Source organism: Papaver somniferum, chromosome 1 (assembly GCF_003573695.1).
Source record: "Papaver somniferum cultivar HN1 chromosome 1, ASM357369v1, whole genome shotgun sequence".
NCBI classification, from domain to species: domain Eukaryota; kingdom Viridiplantae; phylum Streptophyta; class Magnoliopsida; order Ranunculales; family Papaveraceae; genus Papaver; species Papaver somniferum.
Window position 1 is genome coordinate 74,069 of NC_039358.1, and position 26,318 is coordinate 100,386.

Genomic DNA, 26,318 nt, shown 5'->3' on the forward strand with positions numbered 1-26,318 from the left:
TTCGTGCGGTGACTGTTAGTGTATCGTCGTTGAATACACATTCACCATTTGAGTCGGGGCTTACTTAGAGGTAGCTCAGACGCCCGGTTGTTGATTATTTATTACTAATTGTGGAATTCGGTGGAGAATAATTCACAAAACTGAGTAATAAGATGTTTATTATTAATTCATAAGATAAGATGAGGATTCGACTACGAATTCAGAATAATAAAGTGAGCATTACCGTTCCATGGGATCGTAGATTCGACTATAGAATCAGAGTAATTAAGATTTATCTGTTACCATTTATGAGACCAGTTGTGGATTCGATCATGAAATCGGAGTAATGAGATAATATAGTTATTGTTATTCTATGAGATCAAGTCGTGGATTCGATCATAGAATCAGAACAATTGTTTATTGCCATTCCATGGGACCAGTCGTGGATACGACCATGGAATATGAGCAATTGTTATTGCCATTCCATGGGACCAGTCATGGATTCGACCATGAAATAGGAGCAATAATAGATTATTTTGGGAATTCAGTAGTGAATGTCACGACAAAATTAATCTTAATTAGGAATAATTAACTTTGTGGCTCTATACTAGCAGAGCAAGCTGTCCAGGAGCAGTAATTATCCCGATATGATCTTGTCGGTAAGTCATATCCTTTATATAGTCAGCGTAAACTCGTTGTTTGTTCCTGAAGAAGTTATCGCTCTATGCTAGCAGAGCAAGCTGTCTAGGAGCCGTCCATCTCGTGATACTATATAGAAATAATCACTGAAAGTGTTCAGTATTCATGAGATATGTCGTTGTCCAGTCGTGAGACTACATATCTACATGTACTCTGAGAGAAGTACTCTCCGTTGAGAATTCTATGAGAGACCCGTGTCTCAATACTCACGTCTGATTGCTGGATCAGAGCTTCGTATAATTATGAGTTTATGATTTTATCCCTTGTCGAAAATCCACCATCTAAATTAAGTCCCTTGCTTACTGAGGAAATATGTGTTCCTCAGTCAACATTAAATGGTGATTTTCCGGCCATAAATAATAATACCAGTAATTGAACTTAGTCGTAAGTTGAGACGTTACCGGATTTAGAGAGCATGAGCAAACCACGACTTGATGAAGGATTCAATGTCATGATTGGAGCGTCTTTTGATGAGCATAAATTGGTGTTGAACCGCTGGTTTGGACGACGAGTCCGTGGTCGGTTAGGATTCGCGGGCCGGTCCCAATAAGGAAATCCTTGGAAAATTAGGTTTTGGGAATAAAAAAAATTGTATAAAACGAATTAATCCCTTCTTTTTTTTTTTTTAATTTTTCAACGTCCAGATCTCCATCACCTCTCCTCCTTCACGCCAGCAGGAGAAGCATGAAGTTGCGCCGCCACCTGATCGCCGCCGCCATCGCTGCCAGTCGCCGTTGCCGCCGGCCAACTTCCGGCCGACCAGGTGCGTGCGTTTTTTTTTTTTTGATGTTTGCTGATGTTGTGACCTTCATGAGTTTTTCATGTTCATGATGAAACCATATACATGTGTGTATATATTGGTGTGAGTTTTAAGAAAAACCCTCGTTTATGAAAACGTATGTTCGTTCGATCGTTAGTTTTGAAAACTAACTATAATCCCTGATTTAGGAGAGATATTTTTTTTAATATATGAACTTAGGTCCAGTGATAAAACTTAGTGTATGAGATTTCATGTGTACCACGGTTTTATCATAAAAGGAGTAAATTTTCACGAAATCGGAATAATCCTTCGTTTTAAAAACAAATTACGACGACTCGAAGGAAAATTCATATGATGAACTTGTGTCCAGTGATAAAATTTTGCTTATGAGATTTCATGTAAATACAAAACTTTATCATATGTATGAGATGTGATCTTTCACAGTATTTTGAAATAAACCTTCATTTTAAAGACAAATAGCGACGATACGAAGGAAAAATAGTTTTTTTTTATATATGCAGCCGTGACATATATTGTGCAAAATATGATGATATATTGTATTTGCATGCATTTGCTCTCATTAAACTCCTTGAGAATTTATGTGAGCAATGTGGCATTAATTGTTGTTTCGAAAAATTAAAACGTGGGTTTTGAAGAACCTTTGAAGATAGACAATACATTTATGATGAAATATTTTATTGTTATAAACTTCATAGGTCAGTTGTGTGAATGTTCAAATTATGAAAATTGTGTCCGTGATTTCATGAAAAATCAGTTTCGGAAATTAAATAAAGTTTCGTTCGTTTTTGCAGTTTTCGAAGAGACGAACGATTTTGAGGTGTTAACTCTAGCATTACTATCACTATTGTTAGTGGACGTATAAAAGGTAAGATTTAAGATTTACCATTTTTGCTTGTATTTCCTTTATTTATATCTGGACGGCATACTGAAGTAGAATGTAGTGTGAACCTTTTCAGCTACTCAGCAAAGATGACCAATTCCCGACGACGCCTCAAGGGAAGAGATGTGCATTGATGATGATATCTCTAGAGATGAGACATGCATGGATGAAACTTCTGTTGGGGGAGACGAAGACGAAACCCATGGGATTAAGAATGTCCCGAACATAGATGATGCATTCTTTGAAAAAGATATTCCAGGAGCTGAGCAACATTTGAAATCCCCAGTGTATCGTCTTTTGATAAATCCCAGAACTGTTACTCAGAAGAAATTGGTAACTCCTAAGACAGTGATTCGATTTTTTCTTGAACGAGGGATCTTCACCTCATAAATCATAGAGTTTAAGCTTTCTTGATGACCTTTGGAGAAATTTGCCGGTTGGGCGAGACATATGTTGGGTTTTCCTCATGTGAGGACTATGCTCGACCAGGCGCAGGTGACGAGAGCTATTGGAGAGTTGTTCATTTGTCATGATGCAAGTGGTATTGTGGCTCTGTTTGCTCGCTGGTGCATTACCACTCGCACTTTCATATGTGGATGGGGAGAGTTTACCATTACCTTGGAAGACGTGGCATCTATGATGCATCTCCCAATCACGGGCAATCTTCCTGGGGATCTTTCAGATGAGGAGACCGTCGTTTCTCATGTCTTGACAACTGCAATGGAGAAAGCGAATAAGTCTGGTAGTAAAGGATGCTATGCTTCCTGGTTGACACAGTGGTGGCCCAAAGACGAGGTTTCTTATAAACCTATCGACGGTATGTTACCCATTGCTGCTTTCTTATGTTTATGGTTGTCCAGAGACGTTTTTGAAGAAAGTGGAAACTTGTTGAAGCCTTTTGTGATTCCCTTTGCTATTAAGATGGATCAAGGTGAGCAACTTACGATAGGTAGTTTATTCTTAGGCTCCTTGTATTACAACCTGGACTCCTTGATTATAGACTCCAGTGTGTCGAACGGCTCTATGAAGATTGAGTGTTATGCCAACACGATGTTTTTTCAAGCTTTAATGTGGGAGCACTTTAAGAATTATGCACCTATTCCACGTAATGTTCTGCAAGGACCGAATACTGATGCGCGCCATACTTTCCCTGAGAAAGATAATGCTAGGATCATGCGTTGGTCCACAAAGCAGCCTCGTTCTAAAATACGCTTCATTGATGTGTTAGATGAAGAATCTGAGTTCAATTTTCGCCCATGGGTGTCAGTCCCTGATTATGTTTCTCAGCCGATGACTTTCAATACTGGAGAAAGCACGAGTTTGACGTCTGGTGCGCATCTGAGTGATGGCGAAAGATCTTTCATGTTGAGTTGCACCCCTGGTCATTTTCTATTAGCCACGTTTGGAGTTCTTTCAGTGGAGGAGTATAATATTGATAGAACATCTCGACAAATGGATATGGATCAGTGTGTTCCAACCATACGGAGAAGGAATCCATCAGTTGAGCAACTCATGACTCATTTGGATCATACTCACGTGGAAGGGAGTAGCTACTGGTTTCCTGGTTCTGATAGATTCGCCTATGTAACCCCAGGTTATGTAGAATTCTGGGATCAACAACTTGGGAGTTTGCGTGGATTTGTAAGATTTCCCAGATCTTCCTTCGGCTGAGATGATTTCCAGTCGACCAAGATTGAAGTATCTTAATGGTGATAAACGAAAGTTGTCTCCAGGATGCTCTCAGGTATGTTTCTTCATATAATCTTCACGAAATTATAAGATTTCTGATTATATTACTAGATTTCACCACAGGACGGTCGTAATATACGACCTCGAATCGGTGTATATTTCTCAGAGACTGAGACGGTTATTCATGGCGGAGAAGGCAGGCATAAAGGTTATAAGTTGTTACCTAATACCGTAAAGTCCCCAGTTGGTGCTTTGGTGAGTTTCCAATATTTTCCTCGTTGTGACCCTTTTTCGCCCATATTATTAGGATCTTGAAACCGATATTGTTATTCCGTTGCAGAATTTTGCTCCATCAAGTATTGATGGTCTTCGGTTCTCCTCCTTTGAGCAAGGAATTCCTGACTTGAGCGATGAAGGAGAAGCTGTAAGTATCTCTTCACATGTTCGATTATGATGCTTTATTGATGAAACGATAATTGTTTGAGAGTATGTCTAGGAGGATGTCGTTATGGAGATGGAAAGTGCTGCCACTCGACCGTCTCTTGAGAATAGAGACACAGGAGGTTCTAAGGATTTGGAGCTGAATGGAAGTAATGATCCTCCCATCATTGACACGGACAATCCCAACTCCTTGAATGCTTTGGATACCCCTCAAGTAAGCATATACTATGTACCTTCTTCATAGAAGTATAAAAGTGCTTATTTTTGAATGAATGAATGTGAATCCATGTGCGTATATGAAAACTCAGTCAAATTTCGTCGTCAGAAAATTCGGAACCCGGCTTTTTAGTAAAAATGCCGTAGAATCTTCGTCCGGAATCGGATTTTGATGATCTGCATGTGCAAATTAAAGCCTGAAAAATTTCCAAGCTTTAGTAGAGAAGATTTTTAAGTTTTGAGCACGTTCAGGGCCTGAAAAAGGAGAAATAGTAAACTTCCAGGAGACTTCCAGGACTTTTTCAGATTGCGCATCACTTGATATTTTGGCCACATCTACTTGATCGGTCATCGGATTGTCATGAAATTTTGAAATGTCGTAGAGGACATCCATACGAAGATAATGGTATATGACCCATCCTCAAATTCCTTGTAGATTGCTCCCAGTTCGTCTCTTAGTACAGAGCAGAGTTCAGTTTCTTCAGACGGACTCATCGTAAAACGTGTTTTCATGACTTTTATGTTATTTGCTCGTGCCTTGAATGTATTATGATGAACCTTGATGATGTTGCCTTGGTATACTGTGTTTCATAATCTCCTTTGGATTCGTGACTCTAACCTCATGTAATCTTCGTATTAGGTGCTAAATACCGAAGTTGAGGATACTGGAGCCAACGATGATAACTCTAACCATTCTGGAGTTATTGATGAAGAGACAACCATCCCTGCACTTCAAGGCCATGAGAAGGTCGCTACTGATGTTATGGAAACCCAGATGGTTGTTGCCTCAGTGATAGAAGAAACCGAGACAAGCGGAGAATACCGAAGGAATTATTGCTTTGGTTGTGGAAGCCGCTCCAGTGACTGAGAACCGTATAATAGTGTATGAATATCCAACTGCAGGAGTTTCTTTTGATCCTCCATTTGACACTTCACTCCCATATCATGAACTGATCGGTGGATTCAACGTTCCCATTGGATATGCACGCTTGTACGAGACAATATGGAAGAAGTTTGGCCACATGATCGTTGACAGGAATCCTGGGCGTGATTATGCTTTAACCATGCAAGTAGGCGTTATCTTGCGTGTCGTGAGTGATATGCGTGCCAGACCTAGGAATACTGTGACTCCAGATATACTCTTTGATTGGGAGTTTAACTTGGAGAATTCAGAGAGACTTGGCCTCAACGTGAAATGGCTTCGCAAGCAAATAAACGTTATCAAGGATTCATGTGAGAAGAACATACCCTTTCCCAATGATGCTGTGAAGGAGAAGGAGGACAAGATTTCCAAGCTGACCGAGGAGTTGAACAAGGAGAGGGCGGCTTTGCAAATCTTGAAGGATGCTGATGAGCGAAAGCCTTTTCTTGCTGATTTCCTTTGATTATCTCTTGAACTTCTGAACTTCTGAGAGATGTGAGGTTTATACTTGGGTTTTGATATTTAGATGGTTTTGGATTGACTGATGGTTAAGGATTTTCTTGTAGATTTGATAGAGATTTTCTTTTACGAAATATGAACTGAATTTTGATAAATTGCTGAATTCAAATACTAATTGCAAGTATTGCAAACGTTTTGGAGGAATTGAAATACAAATGAAAGAAAATCCTAAATGTTAAATCCAAACGCCATGAATGCTTCGAACGCCCAATACCTCAAATGTCCAATAATTTCAGATAAACGCCTTGAGCCAATTTTCGTGAATTACTGGCAGGGTTCTGTCATCTGTGTTGATCAATTTGTAGTATCCTCCGGCCACGGACTTAGCGACCATGAATGGTCCTTCCCAATTGGAGTTCCTTGTAGAATGAAGACCGCGCTGAACTGCTTTGAGAACCAGGTCCCTTCATGAAACTTGTTAGGCTTGGTCGATCGTGCCTTGAATATCTTCCGCTGATTCGGAATTCCCTGTTTGACGGAATTCCACGATTGTGGCACATATGGACACTCGCGCGGAAGAGAGTATCCAGCATAGTGTTGATCATGCTTAGCCAGGTCTTCAACAATAAACCTCTCGATGGAGTGACCGATTTGAAGAAGTTCTGAACCCAACCATTGGGTGTAATATTGCTGAGGTGAAGTTACCCACTCGTAGCTTTTGATGACTGCTAAATTGTTCATGGGGAGAAGTCCCTGGACCATAGTAGCGTATCTGAACATTGGTAATATTGGAGCATGAGGAGGAATAAGACTTCCTGAGCTCGAAACCTTCTGACAAAGGTGTGCGGATTTTCTCCAAGTTCCTGCGTAAGTCCCATCAGAGTTTTTACTTCTTCCAGATGCTCAAACGGTGGTGCGTCCTCTGCTTTCTTCCGACTCGGAATCCTTGTCGATGACAGGATGTGTTGAAGGCATCGTTATCCTTCCAGCATGAATCCAAGTTCTTCCAAGGACCATGTCGTATCCAGGGTCTTCCCGGATTATGAAAAACTTGGCCTCAGTGCAGATCAATCTTTCCGTAACTTTGAGAGTGATGAAGCCGTATGCGTCTCTGGAGATTCCTTCGTGGTCCCTGATTGCTATGGGAGCGTGGGTGGCTTCCTGTCGAGTAATACCAGCAGCTCTGAGAGTTTTCAAAGGGATGATGTTGACAGCGGTACCAACATCGACGAACGCCCTCTTGAACTCATTTCCTTTAATGTGCACTGTGGTGAGCAGTCCCCAGTCATACATTTCTTTGTCGGTGGCTGAAGGTTCGGTGGTGGTCTCTTGGATCAGCAGCGTTTTCCGGACACGATGTGGTTCAGTGCAGCAAACATGTCTTTCCTTTGAGCTTTCGAAAGATACAACAACTCGCAGACATGTTCGATCAGAGATTGGACCGCTTCCTTGACAGGAGGTTCAGAGATGGTAAAAGTTCGACTGGGAGGGGTTTTTGTGTACTCCCTCAGTCCCCAGGTTGAGCTCTCCTGATTCGACCTTTTCTTTGAATATGCGCTTCAAAATTTTGCAATCACTTGTGGGATGGCTGACGTATCTATGGAAGCGGCAATACCGAGGATTTTCCATGGCTTCTTCAGTTGGTTCCTTCTTGACATAAGGCAATTTGATTGCACCATCTTGGATCCAGGCATCGAGTAGTTCATTAACTTCTTCCATTGAACAGGGAAAATCAGGTGCTTCTGGATCTTCCGTATGCTGAGGAGGGACTTTCGAATTCTCCTTCTTGTGTTCCTTTGAAGGGGTGGAGGAAGTCTGCTTGTGCTGTGGTTCTGCTTTTCGCTTACTCCCTTCTGCGACAGCATTTGTTGAAGGTTGCAGGTTGTACTGCTTGTTGATTAAACGCCTGCTTCCTCGAGTGTCTTTTGAATCCTCAGTCTTTGTAGACTTTGTTATTTCCAAAAGAGCGGGTACAGTGGTTGCCGACCTCTTCGCAGCTTCGTGAAGTTATGAGAAAGTCTGGAATCGAAGATTCTCCAGCAAGGCCCTGTAGACCGGGAGCATGCCATTTATGCACAAGTCTGCCAATTGTTGCTCCGTGAAGTTTGGGTCATGACAATCCAGGAATTGAGGAGACGACCGTACGGAAGAGACTCCTCGAACCGAGAGAAATGTTAAACCTCACACAGATGCACCGCTGCAAAGGGGGTTCTTTAGATTCGAGAGATCAATCTGTAGTACTCCGGCCTAAATCAAGACAATGACCTTTCCAGAATAAATTCGGTCACAAGAGAGGATGGGTTGATCTGTAGGAGGGAAGCTGGGAAATGAATGGTAATCAAAGATTGTGGGTGTATGAATTCTGAATATGATAAGCTCTGAATGATTGAAATTTCTCAATTGAGAGTAGTTGCTCAATTAATGAGCTGATGATCTCATGTTACCGATGAGACGTGAGATTGATGATACTGTTGATGTTGATGATTCAATCATGATTCAGAGACTTATTTATATTGTTGTAATTTTAGACACCATGATTCCGTGAAGTGTGACAGTTGATGGGATGAAAGAGTGGGGAAACGGAAATCATGTTTGAGACCAGTTTCTCATCGTGTGATGACTTGGTCGATTTTCCATCCACTACTTTGTGAACTCCTTCAACTGATTGCACGACTTGCTCACATTCCAACGTGTGTATGAACACACGTGCCGTAGACCGCCATACCAAAACCCTAGCTGATATCCCCCCAAAGTGACACGATTGACGTCTCGTGGTATGTTAGTCAATTGATGACTTCGTGGTTTGATGGGACGATGAGTCCATGTAGTTGCTGAGTTGAACATGATGTTCTGAAACTCATGAATTTAACATGTCATGAGACAGAGGTATAGTTCCTACGATGAAGTGAGCGAGTATTGCTAATTCGATGGATCGTTGAATATTTTGATTGTTGAACCAATATTCTTTGGTTTGGGCAAATATTTATCATCTGAGCAAGTGTTGCTCATGTGATGAATTGTTGAATATTTGATCGTATGAGCATGTGTTGCTCATCTAATGGATTATTGGCGACGTACCAAAAATATTAGTTAGAATACTAGTCGTTGAACTGAGCATAATTAACAAAATTAATGACCATGAGTTCGTCGTAAAATTATTAAGGTTGGAATCTGGAATGATGATCCTTGGATTCAGAACCCTAATTTGATCAATTGATGATCAATTCATGGTTCGTCAGAAGTTTAACAATGGGACGAAGGAGGGAGAGACTACATGGACCGTGGATCAACCATGTAGTGTTCATATTCTCACGTGAGCAAATACCAAGACCTCTTGAAGGATTGGTGAAGATATGATCAAATGCTGGTTTAATCATTTATTCAAAAATGCTCGTCTGAGCCTTAGGTGAAAAAACATAATTAATTATGAAGAGGTGAGGGACCGACCAAGGGGTCATGAAACCTGCCCTGGGTGGTCACGGGATCGAATGACAATCACTTCATGAAATTCCAAAGTGTTTGGAAGAGTTTTAGACCTAATACGTGCAATTGTGCAAAATAGGTCAAAACTGTGAAAATTGATGGGACCGGTTTATGTAAGCCAAAGATCCAATCTTGGTCGATCAAGATAACATGCTCGTGTCCCCAAGACATCCGTGTCTCAGTTCTGAGAATTTTGATATTTTCTGACGTGTAGTTGAGCGTCTATTCGAGATGTTTCGCTGAAACTGAGGAAAACACCATGAGATGATGGAAAATAATTATAAAATAAAGGAATGAGGAGGCGTGGGACCGTGAAACCAAGGTATGGTCGGCCAGTCGTGACCACGGTCCCGTGGTGCCTTTCCCTTAATTTTATAATATTTTTCATGATTTTATGAAAATATCATGGATTTAAAGAGTTTTGATGAATTTAGGGAGTTTCCCTGAAGTGAAGGAGTTTTCATGAGTTCAAGGAAGCAAAATAATAAAAACAAGGGTGTGTGGGGCCGTGGGAGGCATGGACGGCCGGTTAGGGCCCAGCCCTACAAGTTTTCATAATTTTTTTTATATTTTTTAAGTATTTTTCATGATTTGAGAGAATTTTTCCTAATTTGAGAGAAATACTATGAAATCAAGGAATTTGATGAATTCAAGGAAAAATAAATAAAATAATAAAACAAGGGGCGTGTGGGACCGACTAGGGCATGGACGAACGGCTAGTGGCCCGGTCCCACAAGTTTTCATAATTTTATTTATTATTTGATGATTTGTGCAAAATACCATGAAATCAAGGAGTTTTTTCATGAAATTAGAGAAATAATAATAATAATAAAATAATAAGGAACCGTAAGGTGTGGGCCGGCTGGGACCAAGGCATGGCCGGTTGGCCAACGGTTACGCCCCACACTTCTTTTCTTAATTTTATATTATTTTTTACGAATTTATGAAAATACCATGAAACCGAGGAGTTTCCCAGAGACGAAGGAAATTTGATAAAATGAGAGAATTTTCATCAAATCATGGAAAATAATAAAAATGCATTAAAAATATAAAACTGGCGTGGGATTGACCACGACACGGTCGGTCGGTCGTGTGTCCGTGCTCCCAACATCCTGGTCAATATTTTTAATTATTTATTATTTTCTTCCCTATTTTGCATAGGTTCATCGTTTCGTTGTATTTTGGAATACTCGTTCGTGCGGTGACTGTTACTGTATCGTCGTTGAATACACCTTCACCATTTGAATCGGGGCTTACTTAGAGGTAGCTAAGACGCCCGGTTGTTGATTATTTATTACTAGTTGTGGAATTCGGTGGAGAATAATTCACAAAACTGAGTAATAAGATGTTTATTATTAATTCATAAGATCAGCTGAGGATTCGACTACGAATTCAGAATAATAAAGTGAGCATTACCATTCCATGGGATCGTAGATTCCACTTTAGAATCGGAGTAATTAAGATTTATCTATTACCATTTATGAGACCGGTCGTGGATTCGATCATGAAATCAGAGTAATGAGATAATATAGTTATTGTTATTCCATGAGATCAAGCCGTGGATTCTATCATAGAATCAGAACAATTGTTTATTGCCATTCCATGGGACTAGTCATGCATTCGACCATGGAATATGAGCAATTGTTATTGTCATTCCATGGGACCAGTCATGGATTCGACCATGAAATAGGAGCAATAATAGATTATTCTGGGAATTCAGTAGTGAATGTCACGGTAGAATTAATCTTAATTAGGAATAATTAACTTTGTGGCTCTATACTAGCAGAGCTAGATGTCGAGGAGCATTAATTATCCCGATATGAGCTTGTTGGTAAGTCATATCCTTTATATAGTCAGGGTAAAATCGTTGTTTATTCATGAAGACGTTATCGCTCTATCCTAGCAGAGCAAGCTGTCTATGAGCCGTCCATCTCGTGATACTATATAGAAATAATCACTGAAAGTATGCTGTTGTCCAGTCGTGAGACTACATATCTACATGTACTCTAAGAGAAAGTACTCTCCGTTGAGAATTCGATGAGAGACCCGTGTCTCAATACTCACGTCTGATTGCTGGATCAGAGCTTCGTATAATTATGAGTTTGTGATTTTATCCCTTGTCGAAAATCCACCATCTACAGTTCTTTTGTATACTCTTATTCTTTGCCAAGGCAGATTTTATAAAACATTAGATTTAAATCATAAGCATAGTGCATCAAGAGTTCTTAGACTAAGCATACACTATCAAACAAAATCATAAATAATCAATGAAAATTATAAACCGGTTAAAACTCAATGCAAAAAGTCACAAGAATCAATTATAATTACCAAACGATTGTGAAACATGACTTCCTCCGTCACTCTAGTGTTTGGGTTTAGCTCCTCATGCTCAAAGCACACTCAAAAGATTGATTCATGGCTCAAAAAGGTGTCTTATTGAAGAATAATAGTATTACAACGGATTTGCAACGTTTATAAGTGTTGCAATACACCGTTACAGAAAGCGATAAAAGAGATTGATGTAAAATTTGCGACTGTTCTGTTGCGTCTAATGTTCTTCGTGTTCTTCAGCAGCAACAGCAGAACAACTTTCCTGCAACTCTTGATTTCGTCCTCTGTTCTTCTCCAAACTTCCCCAATATTCCCGATAACTCTTCTATGATTCTCAACACCTTATTTATATAAACATATCTAAAGATATCTCGACCAAATATTCCATAAATAATATTTTCTCTTCCGCCAAAAGACTCGGACGTTCCTCTTCTTTACGCGGTTCTGAGTTAATCCAACGTCTCTAAACTCTCTCTCATATCGTATCAAATCCAACAGAGAAGATATCACCACGTAATTTCTAAATAAGGTCCAAATCCATACCCGAGATAATTCACTTCCCCTGTTTAATCGAGATTGCACCGAGATCACGTTTTTCTTCGACTGTAAAAGAATTACCAACCTTTTTTAGTTGTACTAAGCCCATAATAGTCCATATCCAAGAAATAATCCGCTAGAAACTCGCCTGACCCTCGTCATTTCCAAATATAGAGAACCCGTGAAAAACTCTCATCCCTGTTTTGCAAAGATTACGTAGAAATCTTCCTTGTTTCCGATTAAAACGACCATACCTTCCCTGTTTTGCGGAATCAAGCCAATCCTACTCCTAATCGAAGAGAATCTCTACAAAAATCTCGCCAGAAATCTTCACATATAAATTCGCATGTAACTGGATTTTTTGAACTAAGTTTTTCCCGCCAAAAATAATTAAGGAAGAAGATGGAATCCCCTTAATCCAGCTCTGAACTCCCTTTAGCCACTGGGTGCAAATAATATAATTCCCGGGGTATAAATTGTTATTTTTCCAGAGTGCCTTAGCGCATTTCTGGGGTGTCTTTAGTAGTTCCTCCCGGGGGTGCAAATTCCACTTTTCAAGCTAATTTCTCCGCACAAGTGTATTTCTCCAAAAACACCTACAAAGACATAAAAAGCCATAATAAATACAAAATCGAGCTCTAACAATACATACTATTGACATCATATTAGACACATAAATGTGTCTATCAAGCTGCGTAGACTTGCCAATGGAACATATTAAGCATGGGCATTACTGTGCCATGCCACAGACTCGATGATGCATATTCCTTATGCATTTTGATGGAACGGACGATAGGGACCATGTCATTACCATTATTGCTTGGCCACGGCCTCGCAAACGAGTTGGCTTGAGTTTCTGTTCCTTCGTAGATGAACTACAGTCTGTGATTGATCCCTTTAGAGTAGGGAAGGGTACGTAGGCAGCCGCAATGAGTTGCAGCATTGTCGGTCCAGCACGTTGTCTCTCATATCATCTAATTTAGAGATGATTGCGTCACTTTGGCCTCTCATATCATCTGGCTCGGTAGCTCGACGCAAGAGATGATTGTGGCCATACTTGATGAGGCTAGTTGCATTCCATTCCTTGGATGCTCATACTTCCTATCAAGGCGTTCGACGTAGGCATGTACTAATAATGCATTGGACATGGCCAGGAAAGTAACTCATATCGGTATGCAAGTAGCGGAGCCTGCATGAGCCTAAGGGAGATGGAATAAGGCTGTCAATAGCGTATGGGCAAGTCCAAGCATGCCTTATGCCTGGAAAACACTCGGAAGCCAGAGATGCATGCAAGATGCATCGGCCATAGCTTCTATGGCTTTGAACCCTTCGCAGAACAAGGGTAAGTTGGAAAGGTGTGGAAGCTAAAATAGCTGCATAATGCTCCATGAGCATGTTTGCAAGGGCAAATGAACGTGCATTTGCCTAGTTTTAAAGCCCAGACTGTAGCTTCATCATGGCACATCAGAGGAGTTATGGCCTATGCGCCCAGGCGTGCCAAGCGTAATTTTCCGTTCCGTCACACATTTATTCATTGCTCGAAGATTCCATTTTCGAAGTATCTTTTATCTTTCCTATATAACAATTCTAATTTTATTTTGTGTTCCAAGAATGGAAATCGAATAAACAGAAAACACTTGAATCTTCAATTTCATAGTAACAGGGCCAACCCTCAAGCTAAAGAAAACAAAGCCTTACTTGGGGACACAAGATGGGGGGCACACGAATATTTTTAACTAACTATAAGATCCAAATTTTTCTCCCCTTGAAAGGTCGGCACGTTGCGAAAGCAACTTATTTAATCCAGGAACACACTACACCAAGTTCAGGTTTTAGCAACTCAGATTCACAACAGAAATATACCTGTTGCGAATTCCTGTTGCTAGACATTTGCAACAGGCTATTTCTGTTGCGAATTTCGCAATGGTTGTTCTTGGTTACTATTCGCAACTGTTTTTATTTCACGCGTGCTAGTTACGCGTGTGGAAATGAACACCTGCAAACACTTGAGTTGTATGTTTCTGCCACATAATTGAATTTTTCAAAAGAAATTGAAATATACATGTAGCAAATCTCTTTCTCTATACATGATTTGATTTTGATGTTAGGGTTTCATTTGATGAAGAGAGATTTGATTTGATTTTGGTTTACTTCCAAGAGAAAAAGAGACTTTGGGGTTTTAATATTTTTTCTATTCGTTTTTGATGTTGCAGTTGTATAAGATACTTTAAGGTTCAATTGCATGCATACATTTGTAAACAATTTGAAGTCTTAACCATTTTTTCTTACATTTCAACTTGGAAAGAAATCACTCAAGATGGTTCAACAGTTGATGTTATCCAAGAAATGGTATCCTCACCATGTTATCTAAGCAGTTGATATTATGAAGGAAAGTATAATCATCTTTTTCCTTTAATCATCCTTAGTCTACAAATTTATTAGAGTAATCATCCTTTTCCTATAATCATTTAAATCCGATAATGTTACATAATGTAATGAGATTGGAAGAGCATATGTAGCTTACAGAAATTTGTATCCTCATGTTACTTAATGTAAATGCTATACATTGCGGATAAGACACAACTTACAAAAATTTGTATCTTAGACACTTAGTCTAGATTTTGGTTATGTCTTTTATGAGTTGCAGGGATTGTTTGCTTTGTGCATTACTGCATTTTGCATATCCGATAATATGGTTTGTACTTGTGTTGCAGGGATTGTCGCATGATGCAGATGAGTTGAACATGTGCAAAGCTAGCATTGATATCAAGTGCTTGTTTTAGCTTACAGAAACTTGTATCTTAGACACTCACGATGTGTAGATGAACATATATATAGTTGTTAGAGTTTAAAAATAAACCAATTAAGTTAGGGTCTTACTGAAATCAAGAGTAACTCATATGTATATACCATGTGTAGATGAACATATAGTTGTTTCTTTCTCTTTTTTTTGTAATTTTCTTATATGTTCTTCTTATATATCGTTGAACATATCAATGTCAGTATAAGTGGTGCAGAATATGATCGAACGATGGATTGAATCACGAAGTTATGGGTAGTTGCATGATAAAATAGAATTGGTGGAGTAAGGGACGGGGTGGTGGTGGTGGATATTTTGACCAGGTCAACAAAAACCTGCTTTCTTTTTTCCGCTGTTGCAATAAATTAGCAGCATCCAAAGTCTGTTGCTAAATATGTACAACAAAAAGGAAGTCTTTTGACTTAGTCAAATATTTCTGCAACTGTTGTAAAAATTTCGCAACAGCTAAAACCTGTTGCTAACTTTTTACCACGACTTTTCTGGGTCAATTTCCGTTGATTTAGTCAAGAATTCGGAACTAATACTAAAAATTTCGTAACTGCTCATGAGCTGTTCTTAAATTGAGCCACAACACCTGAAAACTGTTGTGAAAACATTTGTGACTCGAAAATCGCAACAACCACATTTCCGTTGCAAAAATTTGTGTCGCCCCCTTTAGCAACAGCTGGATGCAATTGCGACCCCGATTCGCAACAACGGGAGCCAGTTGCAAAACTCCATTTTCAGTGTAGTGACATGAAAATGAAACAAGAACTATTCAAGCTTTTCAGGGTTCATAAAACTCATATACGTATGATATTATTTCTTCAAAACAATTAATTAATTTAATTTTTATTTTTATTTCTTCTCCGATCCTATTTATTTAGGAGTAATTCTTTTATTATCCTCTTTGTATGTATTTTTATCGTTTTGGGTAAACCCTAGTATGATTAGTGATTATGGGCTCTGAATTTGGAGCCTTTCTAAACTATAAAATTTACCCATTTACAAAAAATCACTTTCTTTACAAGGTCCTGTTAACTATATTGGTTACCATTTGATCAAAGATTACCTTCGATCCACAATCACAAGATAGGTTAAATGGGTTAGCTGTGTTGTATATGGGACAGACATCTGTTGAAACCTTCGAGTTACGTATGCTATTAATGAGTTTGCTATTAAGATAATGTGCAAAGAGAATCGACTTTTGGACGATTATAATTGAATGCTCTTCTAATTAACAACGTTAATGTAATGGGCCAAAATATATATTTAGCATTAGGCCCCAAAAATTACAGGATCGTCCTTGCATAGTAAATGGCAAATTTATCATTCATAGTAAAGGAAATTACATGATAGTGCGTAAATTTTGGAATTCTCCTTAGCTTAGCGGATACTGCATAATTTATTACCACTGAAGGCTACTGCTGTAAAAATTTTGCGGTTATTGCATAAATTTTGATTTTTACTTGTAAGGTTATCTTAAAATTTATTACTCATGGTAAATGATAATTACTTGATCACTTAAAAAGAAGATAATTTCTAGATGAACCAGAAACAAGGAAAGAAAGATCATGACACACATGCTTGTCGAATAGGGACAGAGCTAAGTGTAGCTCAAGGGTAACCAGCGTCTTCCCTGTTTTCCATTAATTTATTAAAAATCCTTTGAAATTCTTATTATTTAGAAAGAAAATTACTTAACAAGCCTATCCTTGGATATGTTTTTTAATGACTATCCATCTTTGTAAAAGGTTTCTGGCTGGCTATGTTGATTTATTTGGAAACCGCTAGGTCAGTGATTTTCAGTCCATCACACTTTGACTAATATCATGGACTACTAGAATCAATCAATCCATAGTTGTTGCCAAAGAAAGAAAAAATCATAAACAAGAGATAGTGGATGATCATGTAGTCTAACGTGACATCCCAAACAAAAAGTGTAGATTTTCTTTCTGGTCAACACGAAAAGAGAGCAAAAGGAAAGAGAGACGGAAATCATGTAGTCAAATGTGACATCCCAAACAAGAAGTGTAGTGTAGGCTTCTCTTTCTGGTCAACACGAGAGTAAAAGGAAAGAGAGGCGAAAAGTCTCACGCGCCACCACTTCAACTACTATACTATATTACTATAAATAAAGGAGTAACAAACTCTCAAATTCATATTCCTCCACAAGCAGTTCCAGACATTTCATGGGTTCGGATGTATTCCAATCTCTAACCAAATTCCCATTCATTTTCCGATCAAAATTCTTTCTTGTTTCTCATTTTTGATTGTATTATTAATTGTTATATATCAGTAATAAATTATATATATACTTGTCCAAATTTTGGTTCTAGAGATGGGGAAGTATGTTGAGATGTTAGATTTAGGAGTAAGAATTGCAGCAAGATTTCATTCTCACTGTCCACATACTGCTAGGATGTATTATCATCCTCCTAACCATGCCAACCTACGACACCAAAACCAAGTCCCAAATAAGGAAGCATCATCAAGTATTAATAGCAGCAGCAATGGAGTTTGTGGACTCGAAGCTTTTGGAGTTGGTGGTGTTGATACGACCGAATTCATTCTTCATTCTCTTGTATAAACAAAAGAAAAATGCTTTAATTAACATGAATATACTGTACAGTATAGATAATACAAATTAAATTGTTTAAACTCTTACGTAATTTTCTTCTGTGCTGTGAATTATTTTGTGGATGCTGAAATGAAAATTTTCTCAAAATCAAGATGTAATCAAGGGTCCAGAGATGAAATGTATCCACCGATTCAATATATTCAAAACTACAATAATCGTAGTGCATAATTTCCTTCATTAGACAAACTAGGGGAACATGTCGAAGTCCTCGACCATCATTCAAATAAAAGAATGATATATAACGCGTAATTTATTGAAGAAATTTCAATGTTTTTACGTAGGAAAAACTTGGCCGCCGGACCTCCTGATTAGCCTCCAGAGACCGACTGACTGGTAACCGTCGTCCTACTAGATGTTGGTTCCTAAGTAACGTATTTAGTTGAGTAACATGCACATGTTGTTAAATAGGAGTTGCTGTTAGAGATGCATATATACCTGCTCACATGCACTCATGCGCGAGTTGAGGTGATACTGATTTATTTCTCAACAACCGTTTACCGTTAGATGTCCAAATTAATTCCAGAAAGTATATTTTGACAATAAAGTTCTAACAATTTATTTTAACAAAAAAGTTTGCTGTACGTTAACAAATTCAGTTCAGTCCCGATTTGTAGCCTTAGACAAGGGTGAATTCATGGATGAAAATTAACTTGTTAGATTTGAGGGAATTGAAGTTGATTGTTGGCTGTAGCCATCACACATCCTGCTCAAAGAACTTCCAAATGAGTTGGTAGTTTGTTAGCCACTGCAAAGCAGCTAGCGGATTCATATATATATATATATAACCTTCGAATTAAAGTCGACTCAGGAGAAAGAAAATTTGTAAGTGATAAATGATGATGGATCATGGAAATTTCTTCTCATGTCATTTGGTATACCCATTTGTCTTCTTTTTCCTTGTTAATGTGCTTATAACCAGTTCCAATGCGCATAACGTGAGCACAGAAGTTCCATTTCGGGACGACTTCCCCACCGACTTCATCTTTGGAGTTTCTACTTCGGCATACCAGAATGAAGGTGCAACCAAAGAAGGCGGTAGGGGTACGACTATTTGGGATACTTTTGCCAAGATGTCATCAGGTTTGATATCTGACCATAGCACCGGAGACGTGGCCGTTGATTCTTATCATCGCTACAAGGAAGATGTAAAGCTGATCAAGGAAATGGGTATGGACAGTTATAGATTCTCCATCGCATGGTCCAGAATTTTACCCGGTGGGAGTCTGAGCAAAGGAGTCAATAAACAAGGAGTCGATTATTACAATAATCTCATTAATGAGCTCTTATCCCATGGAATTCAGCCATTTGTGACATTGTTTCACTTTGATCTTCCACAATCACTCGAAAACGAATATGGTGGTTTCTTGAGTCCTCGCATTGCCAATGATTTCAAGGATTATGCAGAGGTGTGCTTTAAAGAGTTTGGCGACAGAGTCAAGCATTGGATCACAATTAATGAGCCTTGGACCTTTATTTATATGGGTTATGGCTTGGGAATATCACCGCCAGGTCGGTGCTCAAACCGACATCTTTGCAAATATGGGAATTCAGGGGTTGAGCCTTATATAGTTGGCCACAATCTACTCCTTGCTCATTCCGCTGCTGTCAATCTTTACAAGCAAAAATATCAAGCATCTCAAAAAGGTAAAATCGGAATAACGCTTAATACTGATTGGATGGTTCCTGCCTCTACGAAGAAAGAAGACGCTTTGGCTACAAAGAGAGCTCTAGATTTTGCTTTGGGGTGGTTTTTGGAACCTTTAGTCTCCGGTCATTATCCACAAAACATGATAGAAATATTAAAACACCGCCTACCAGCATTTACGTATCTCCAGCATCTGCAAATCAAAGGATCCTTTGATTTTATTGGATTGAATTACTACAGCACAAGTTGTATTTCCAATAATCCACCAACAAATGCTACAGAAATGAGTTACGATACTGATCCTCAAGCTAAGAAAGGAAATGTGCGGAACGGAGCTGTTATTGGTCCTACAGCTATTACGCCTTGGCTAAACGTATACCCACCAGGGATCAAGGAGATACTTCTTTATATAAAGGAGCAATACAAGAGTCCAGTTATATATATCACCGAGAACGGGTATTCAACTAACGGTACAGAACCTATCGAAGATTCGGTAACTGATGCTAAGAGGGTTAACTACTACATTCAACATCTCTATCACCTTCAGCAAGCGATTAAGGAGGGTGTTGATGTCAGAGGTTATTTTGCATGGACATTGATGGACAACTATGAGTTTACGAGTGGGTATACCGTCACGTTTGGTTTGTACCATGTAGACAGGAAAGATGGATTGAAGAGATACCCTAAAGACTCCTCCAGATGGTTTAAGAACTTTCTCCGCTCAACAAATTCAGTGGCCTAGATTAATTCAATCAATTACTCAGGTCATGCATGGCACTTGTGTCTAAAAATCTATACTGATCAATAACAAAACACAACTGTAAATACTTTACACGATGAACAAAAACAAAAAATATGACTGCACCGAATCTATAATTAATTAGAATGAAATTTGTAAAAGAAAAAAATGCCTTCATTGATTAATTAAACACAAATTATTAACTTGTGGACGAAATTTAGAAATATCAGCAAAGTATGGTAAGGTAGAAATATCATAATATCAATGGTTCAATTATCTTATACTACTTTCATTTCAAAATAATAGGCAGGTTTGTATCTAAATTTACACACAAACCTGTCTATGATTTTGAAATGGAGGGAATACTCTATTTTCAACTGATTGAAAGTAAAGTTTGAAGTATAATACTCCCACCGTCTTTGGAGAAAAGAGAATAGGTCAAAAACAAATAAAATAAAATAAATAATAATGATAAAATCTCTTCTCCAGAAATGGAGAAAGTATTGAAGATGGTTACACGGTCTTTTTAACCCAAGACTTCCACCGGGGTTTACCGAGTTCTATGAGAGATTACTAAATCCATTTTAACCATCATGATCTCAGAGTTTGAATTAGCATTTTATTAGAATATTTCAGCACTGTTATATATTTACTCAATTTGATTCTTAAAGACACTTAAATACAAACTTAACCAGCACTGTAAAGTGTTATATTAGTTGTGTATCACATGCACAAACCCAGTTAAATGATTAAGGAGATACATCGAGCAAAACATCTCATGTTTCCTTTACCTAATTCTTTACTTGAATGAGCCAAAGTCATCACAAGATAAATTAATTAGTACTAGGAGTAGGTAACTAATAATGTGAAACGATGCGCATTTAGTTAACAAGTTGCCGAATTTCACATGTAGATTAGTACAAAGGAGTAGGTAACTAATAATGTTTGGTAATGCATTTAGCGACCAAATTATAATTTATTAGGTAAACAGGCGATTAAATCAATCGAGTTTAGAATCCTATGGGATTGTTAATTAGCCTGAAGTAATTAGCTAAACAATGAGTTGTGTGCGTCTTCATGGATTTGGAAGGACTTTATTTGCCTTCATGGATTTTAACAAAGAAACATGTAAACTTCGCCAATGCAGTCAATGAATTCATCAAGTAGCAGTAGAACCTTATAATGGTATGCTGATATGGCACAAGCGAAGCAATAAAAGAAAGGAGAATCCACTCCTTAATGGTGATGATAAAAGACTCCAATCCAGGAGCAAAGACTCTAATCCAAAAGTTAAAAGACAATAATAATGGTGTTTAACCAAACAACTTGATAGTTTCATTAATCCGATAAAAATACAGTTGTTTTACAATGAAAGGGAAATGGCTATTTATAGCATGTTGAAATAAACTTAGAAATCTAGAACATTCCTAATTAGCCTAAGGAATATATTATTCTCATAAAAGAAGATAAATCTAACAAAACAAATAATAATCCTAATAAATAAAATATCAAATTGATAAATATCCAAGATATTGTCATATCTTGAAATATACTCTTTACTTTACTAATACGTCCCGTATCATATGCTCACTCACGCACCTGCTCTTTTGACCTCTCTAGAGGTGGGTTTACAATACTGAATTCTTCGCACCCTAAACTCAAAAGTACTGACTAAACTTTTACAGATGCTTTTCCTGAAATTATACAATCTTATATAAAACCTACAAAAACTCTGATGCACCGCTTAAATAGACTGCCATAGTTGTAGGATCCGCTATTTCCCAAGAGTTCACAGCCTACCGATCACCAGCACTTGTGGGTTTTGGTGGAGTCCGGATAGAAATCATAAAACTACAAAGCGTGCCATATAATAAAGCAAACCAAACCTAGCATGAACAGCCTAGCTCGCCATCACTGACCATTTTAAAATCTTAACTAAATTATTTACGGCTGCTCTGTTTTTTTCAAAGGTGGCTGCTCTGTATGTATATGTAGATATATAGATAAATAGATATGAGCGTAGTAGTTTAATTATTAACAATTAATTATTCTGAAGCATGTTCTTAAATTGATTTATAAATGATAAATAATACAAGTTGTTCCCTCCTCATAATACTTTCGCTTTCGCATAAGAAAATAACTTCACCCACGTGATATAAATTTTTTTTTTTGAAGCATAAAGTGCATTTGTTGTACCTAATACAAAGGTTTTATTCAGAACCAAAATTAAGATAAGAAGATGTGAGCTTACTTTTTTCTTCATATATGTGCGCTCCTTCATTTGGAAACAACACAAGACAAGTTAGGAAAGCATGTCTCTCTCACACTTGGCCACCACCACCATACCCTCGGCTACCGCCGGCAATAATCCTCTTCATAGGATAAAGTCGGTACAACCTCGAGTTCACGTTAGCAAGAGAGTGTCTTACACCACTTGTGAGAAGAAACAAAAAAAAGATGGCTCGGATGTAAACCATGTTGTCGATCGAAGAAATGTTCTTTTAGGATTAGGAGGTATGTGTAGTGCAACTGCAACTATGGGGAGCCAAGGCATGTCTGCACTTGGCGCACCATTAGCTGTACCTGACCTATCAAAATGTCATCTAGCATCAGATGGTGAAACAAAGATCAATTGCTGTCCACCATATTCCACTGCAAATATCATCGACTTTCAGCCGCCGTCAAGTCGCGAGCCAATGAGAGTAAGAAAACCTGCTCACTTGCTAACACCATTCGAAGTCGAAAGATTTGAAGCAGCCATTACTGCTATGAAAAATCTAAAACCAGATGATCCATGGAGTTACATGCAACAAGCAACCATTCACTGTACTTTTTGTAACGGTGCCTTTGATCAAGCCGGAACTAAGACTTTACTTCAAATTCATGGAAGTTGGTTTTTCCTTCCATGGCACCGATACTATCTCTACTTCTGGGAAAGAATTCTCGGAAAGCTAATCAATGATGATACTTTCGCAATTCCTTATTGGAACTGGGATACTCCTCAAGGTATGAAGATGCCCAAGATATACACGAACGAAAAATCTACCCTTCACGACGGTACAAGAGATAAGAATCATCTTTCTGCGGTGTTGGATTACAAGTATGCTTATAATGATCCAAACCCAGTTGGACCTGAAGTCGACGAAGTGATAATGGCTAATATGTGCCAAATCGACAGAATGTTCAAGGAATCAAAACATCATCCAGCTTTGTTCATGGGGAAACCACTTAGGGCAGGTCAACCTGTTCCGACAAATGCATCAGGAAGTTGTGAAAATTTACATAATATGATGCACCAATGGGTTGGACCTCCTGTGTCTCCTTACTATAATATGGGTAACTTCTACACAGCTGCTAGAGATACCATTTTCTTTGGTCACCATGGTAATGTCGATCGTATGTGGGATCTTTACAATAAGTTCCGTGGTGGGAAACCAGAATTTAAGGACCATGACTGGCTTGAATCCGAGTTCGTATTCTACGATGAGAACCGCCAGGTTGTCAAGGTTAAGGTACGGTACAGCACAGCACAGCACCATGATTTCTGTTTATTTAACGATTGTTTGTCTTTAATCATCATGTCTTTTAGTGAATTAAAAACCAAACTTGAGAAATTGAATAACATATCTCTTTTACTAACTCTTGGTCAAATTACAGGTGAAGGATTGTCTTACTCCCGAACAACTCCGGTTCAGTTACCAAACCCAAAAGCTTCCCTGGACAGACATTGGCCGTAAATGCAAGAAAGTTAAGGCAGCAAAGAAAAGAAGTGCTGGTGGAGATGAATTGAAACTCATCCCGGTTTCTGAATTCGGATCACAAACTAGAAATGTGAATACAGAGATAATTCGAGCAATCGTAAAGAGGCCAAAGATATCCCGTACCAAGAACCAAAAAGAAGACGCTTCTGAGGTTCTATTTATCAGGGGTGTTGACGTTCCAGGCGGAGCTGCGGCTAGATTCGATGTTTACGTGACAAAACCTATTCAAGGATTTATGGCTCCTGATCTCGGCGAATTGGCTGGTAGTTTTGTGAAAATACCTCATGGTCATCATTTTTCACATCATTCCAAGCATAAGGCAAGTTTGGAACTAGGCATAACTAGGTTACTCGAAGATATTGAAGCTGAGGATTCTGAAACGTTGGTGGTTACTATTGTACCTCGTCATGGCAAGGCTACAATTGAAGGTATTGATATTGAATTGTTCGACCATGATGATGATGATTAGTTGTTAGATTACAACTACATTTTGAGGTCCGTTAATTCAGTGATTCTTTGGTTGTTTTTTTTCTTTCAATAAGTTAGGAACCGATTTGGTTGATGGTTCTTTGTCATTGTAATTGATTCCTTAATGTATTTATTGACATACAAATCCAAAGTAATGTGTGGTACCATTATTAATTCCCTGGAGTAATGCCATTCCTTATATGCTTGCACACCTTTAGCAAATCCAAAGTAATGTGTGGTACCAATATTAATTCCCTGGAGTGGTTTCATGACAACATCTGACACAAACTGAGGGTGCATGTATGAATCGCGGATCTTGTGATGCAGCAAGGCCCTGATGGAAGCTTGAAACTTTGGACTGATCTTCTGAGGTTTGTAAGAAACATTGAATTCAGGTATTTCTGCATCTGAACTCTACACATCATCTGGCTTCAAGAGACCAGCCTGTACATGCAGCATAATCATGAACTCCACTCATTTCAAGTTCATATAATGCATGTCTTCAAAAAATGAACGATAAAAAGCACATAGAAAACATATGATTCTAAAGAATGTACCAGCATGCGGATAAATGTTGTCTTCCCTGTCCCGTTTTCACCAAGCATGACAATAAATTGGGAATCGGTGAATTCTCCCTCCAGAACACAAAGCATGGAATTTCCTTGAGTTTTAATCATTGTTGGGTCCCAAATGAAGGCAACAACCTATACAGTGAGAAACAATTGTTACCTTGAAAGTAAGTGATTCGTCACGGAATCTTAGGTTCTCAGTTGGGACAAATCCAGCCAAGAAAATACTAATTCCTTCTCTAACAGAAAAGGGAAGGGTTACAACTCCATATGCTCCAGGTTTCCCATATAAGCAGCAAAAAACAAAAAAGGTACTCCGACGCTCAAGTTAGTAACAATCTCATGCAAAACAAAGTAAAAAAATAAAAAATAGATAACATTCCCCACGAATTGTCATAGACACACAAAGGCGAGACCTGCAAAAAACAAAAAAGATACTCGGACGCTCAAGTTAGTAACAATTTTATGAAAAGACAAAGTAAAAAAAGGAACAGATAGCATTTCCCACGGGTCACCAGCATTCTGCCAATTGAATTTGTCATAGGAATACATAGGCAAGACCTGCAAAAAACAAAAAAGATACTCCGACACTGCCTTTTATGCCCGAATGGAATGTGACATGGATGACTTTCAGCTCTAACCATCACTGCCTCACCATGTATTGATGCAAGAAAAGAATGCTTATACCTTTAAGCAATTGTTTATGCATGAGATAATATCTACTGAATGTCTTTGTAAAGGAAAAAACGTACTAACCTGACACTCATCGAGAAAAATGGCAGAAACCTAGAGCAAGAATGATTGACCTGTAACAAGCAAAAAAGAAAATTCGGCTTTCTACAAACATTAGGGCAAATCAAGTATACATTGAGATAGAGTTAAGAATGTGTACCATTTAATCTAATATGTAACGTGTTTTCTTCTTTGTCAAACTTATTCAACACAAAGATTTAATTATGAAAGAAAGAATAAAACTAAATATACTAGCATAGTACAAATAATCTACTCCCTCGGTTACTTTTTAATAGGTCAGTTTCTTTTTTTGAAAAAAATAAAGGAAATTAAGAGAACTAATTATTGAAAGTGGTCCTCCAGACACTTGTCAATAAAAGAAGTGAAGTGAAATGGTCCCCATGACACTTGTCAGCCAAAGAAATAAGTGAAATGGTCCACATAACACTTGTCATCAAAAGAAGTTAAAAAGAAAAGTGGTCCCGGAAAATTAAAGTAACATTTGACTTTCCCAATTAGGAAACTGGCCTATTTCTTTCAAATATT

The 26,318-nt window shown here is 38.3% G+C and overlaps 2 protein-coding genes across 2 annotated transcripts; both read left to right on the forward strand.

Moving 5' to 3' along the window:
* Nucleotides 1-18,691: 18,691 nt before the first annotated feature.
* LOC113324569 (beta-glucosidase 12-like) lies at nucleotides 18,692-20,245 on the forward strand. Its single transcript, XM_026572883.1, has one exon. It carries the CDS (start codon nucleotides 18,692-18,694, stop codon nucleotides 20,243-20,245), a length of 1,554 nt encoding a protein of 517 aa, XP_026428668.1.
* Nucleotides 20,246-22,517: 2,272 nt separating this feature from the next.
* On the forward strand, nucleotides 22,518-24,645 carry LOC113276494 (polyphenol oxidase, chloroplastic-like). Its single transcript, XM_026526103.1, has 2 exons — nucleotides 22,518-23,754; nucleotides 23,900-24,645. The coding sequence occupies exons 1-2, from the start codon at nucleotides 22,555-22,557 to the stop codon at nucleotides 24,470-24,472; spliced, it is 1,773 nt and encodes a 590-aa protein (XP_026381888.1). The 5' UTR covers nucleotides 22,518-22,554; the 3' UTR covers nucleotides 24,473-24,645.
* The last annotated feature ends 1,673 nt before the right edge of the window (nucleotides 24,646-26,318 follow it).

Bases quoted from the DNA above. Each gene is read 5' to 3' on its own strand.
- LOC113324569 (XM_026572883.1), top strand. From the start codon at position 18,692: ATGATGATGGATCATGGAAATTTCTTCTCATGTCATTTGGTATACCCA.
- LOC113276494 (XM_026526103.1), top strand. From the start codon at position 22,555: ATGTCTCTCTCACACTTGGCCACCACCACCATACCCTCGGCTACCGCC. The intron at 23,755-23,899 runs GTACGGTACAGC...GTCAAATTACAG, and splicing joins GCCAGGTTGTCAAGGTTAAG to GTGAAGGATTGTCTTACTCC.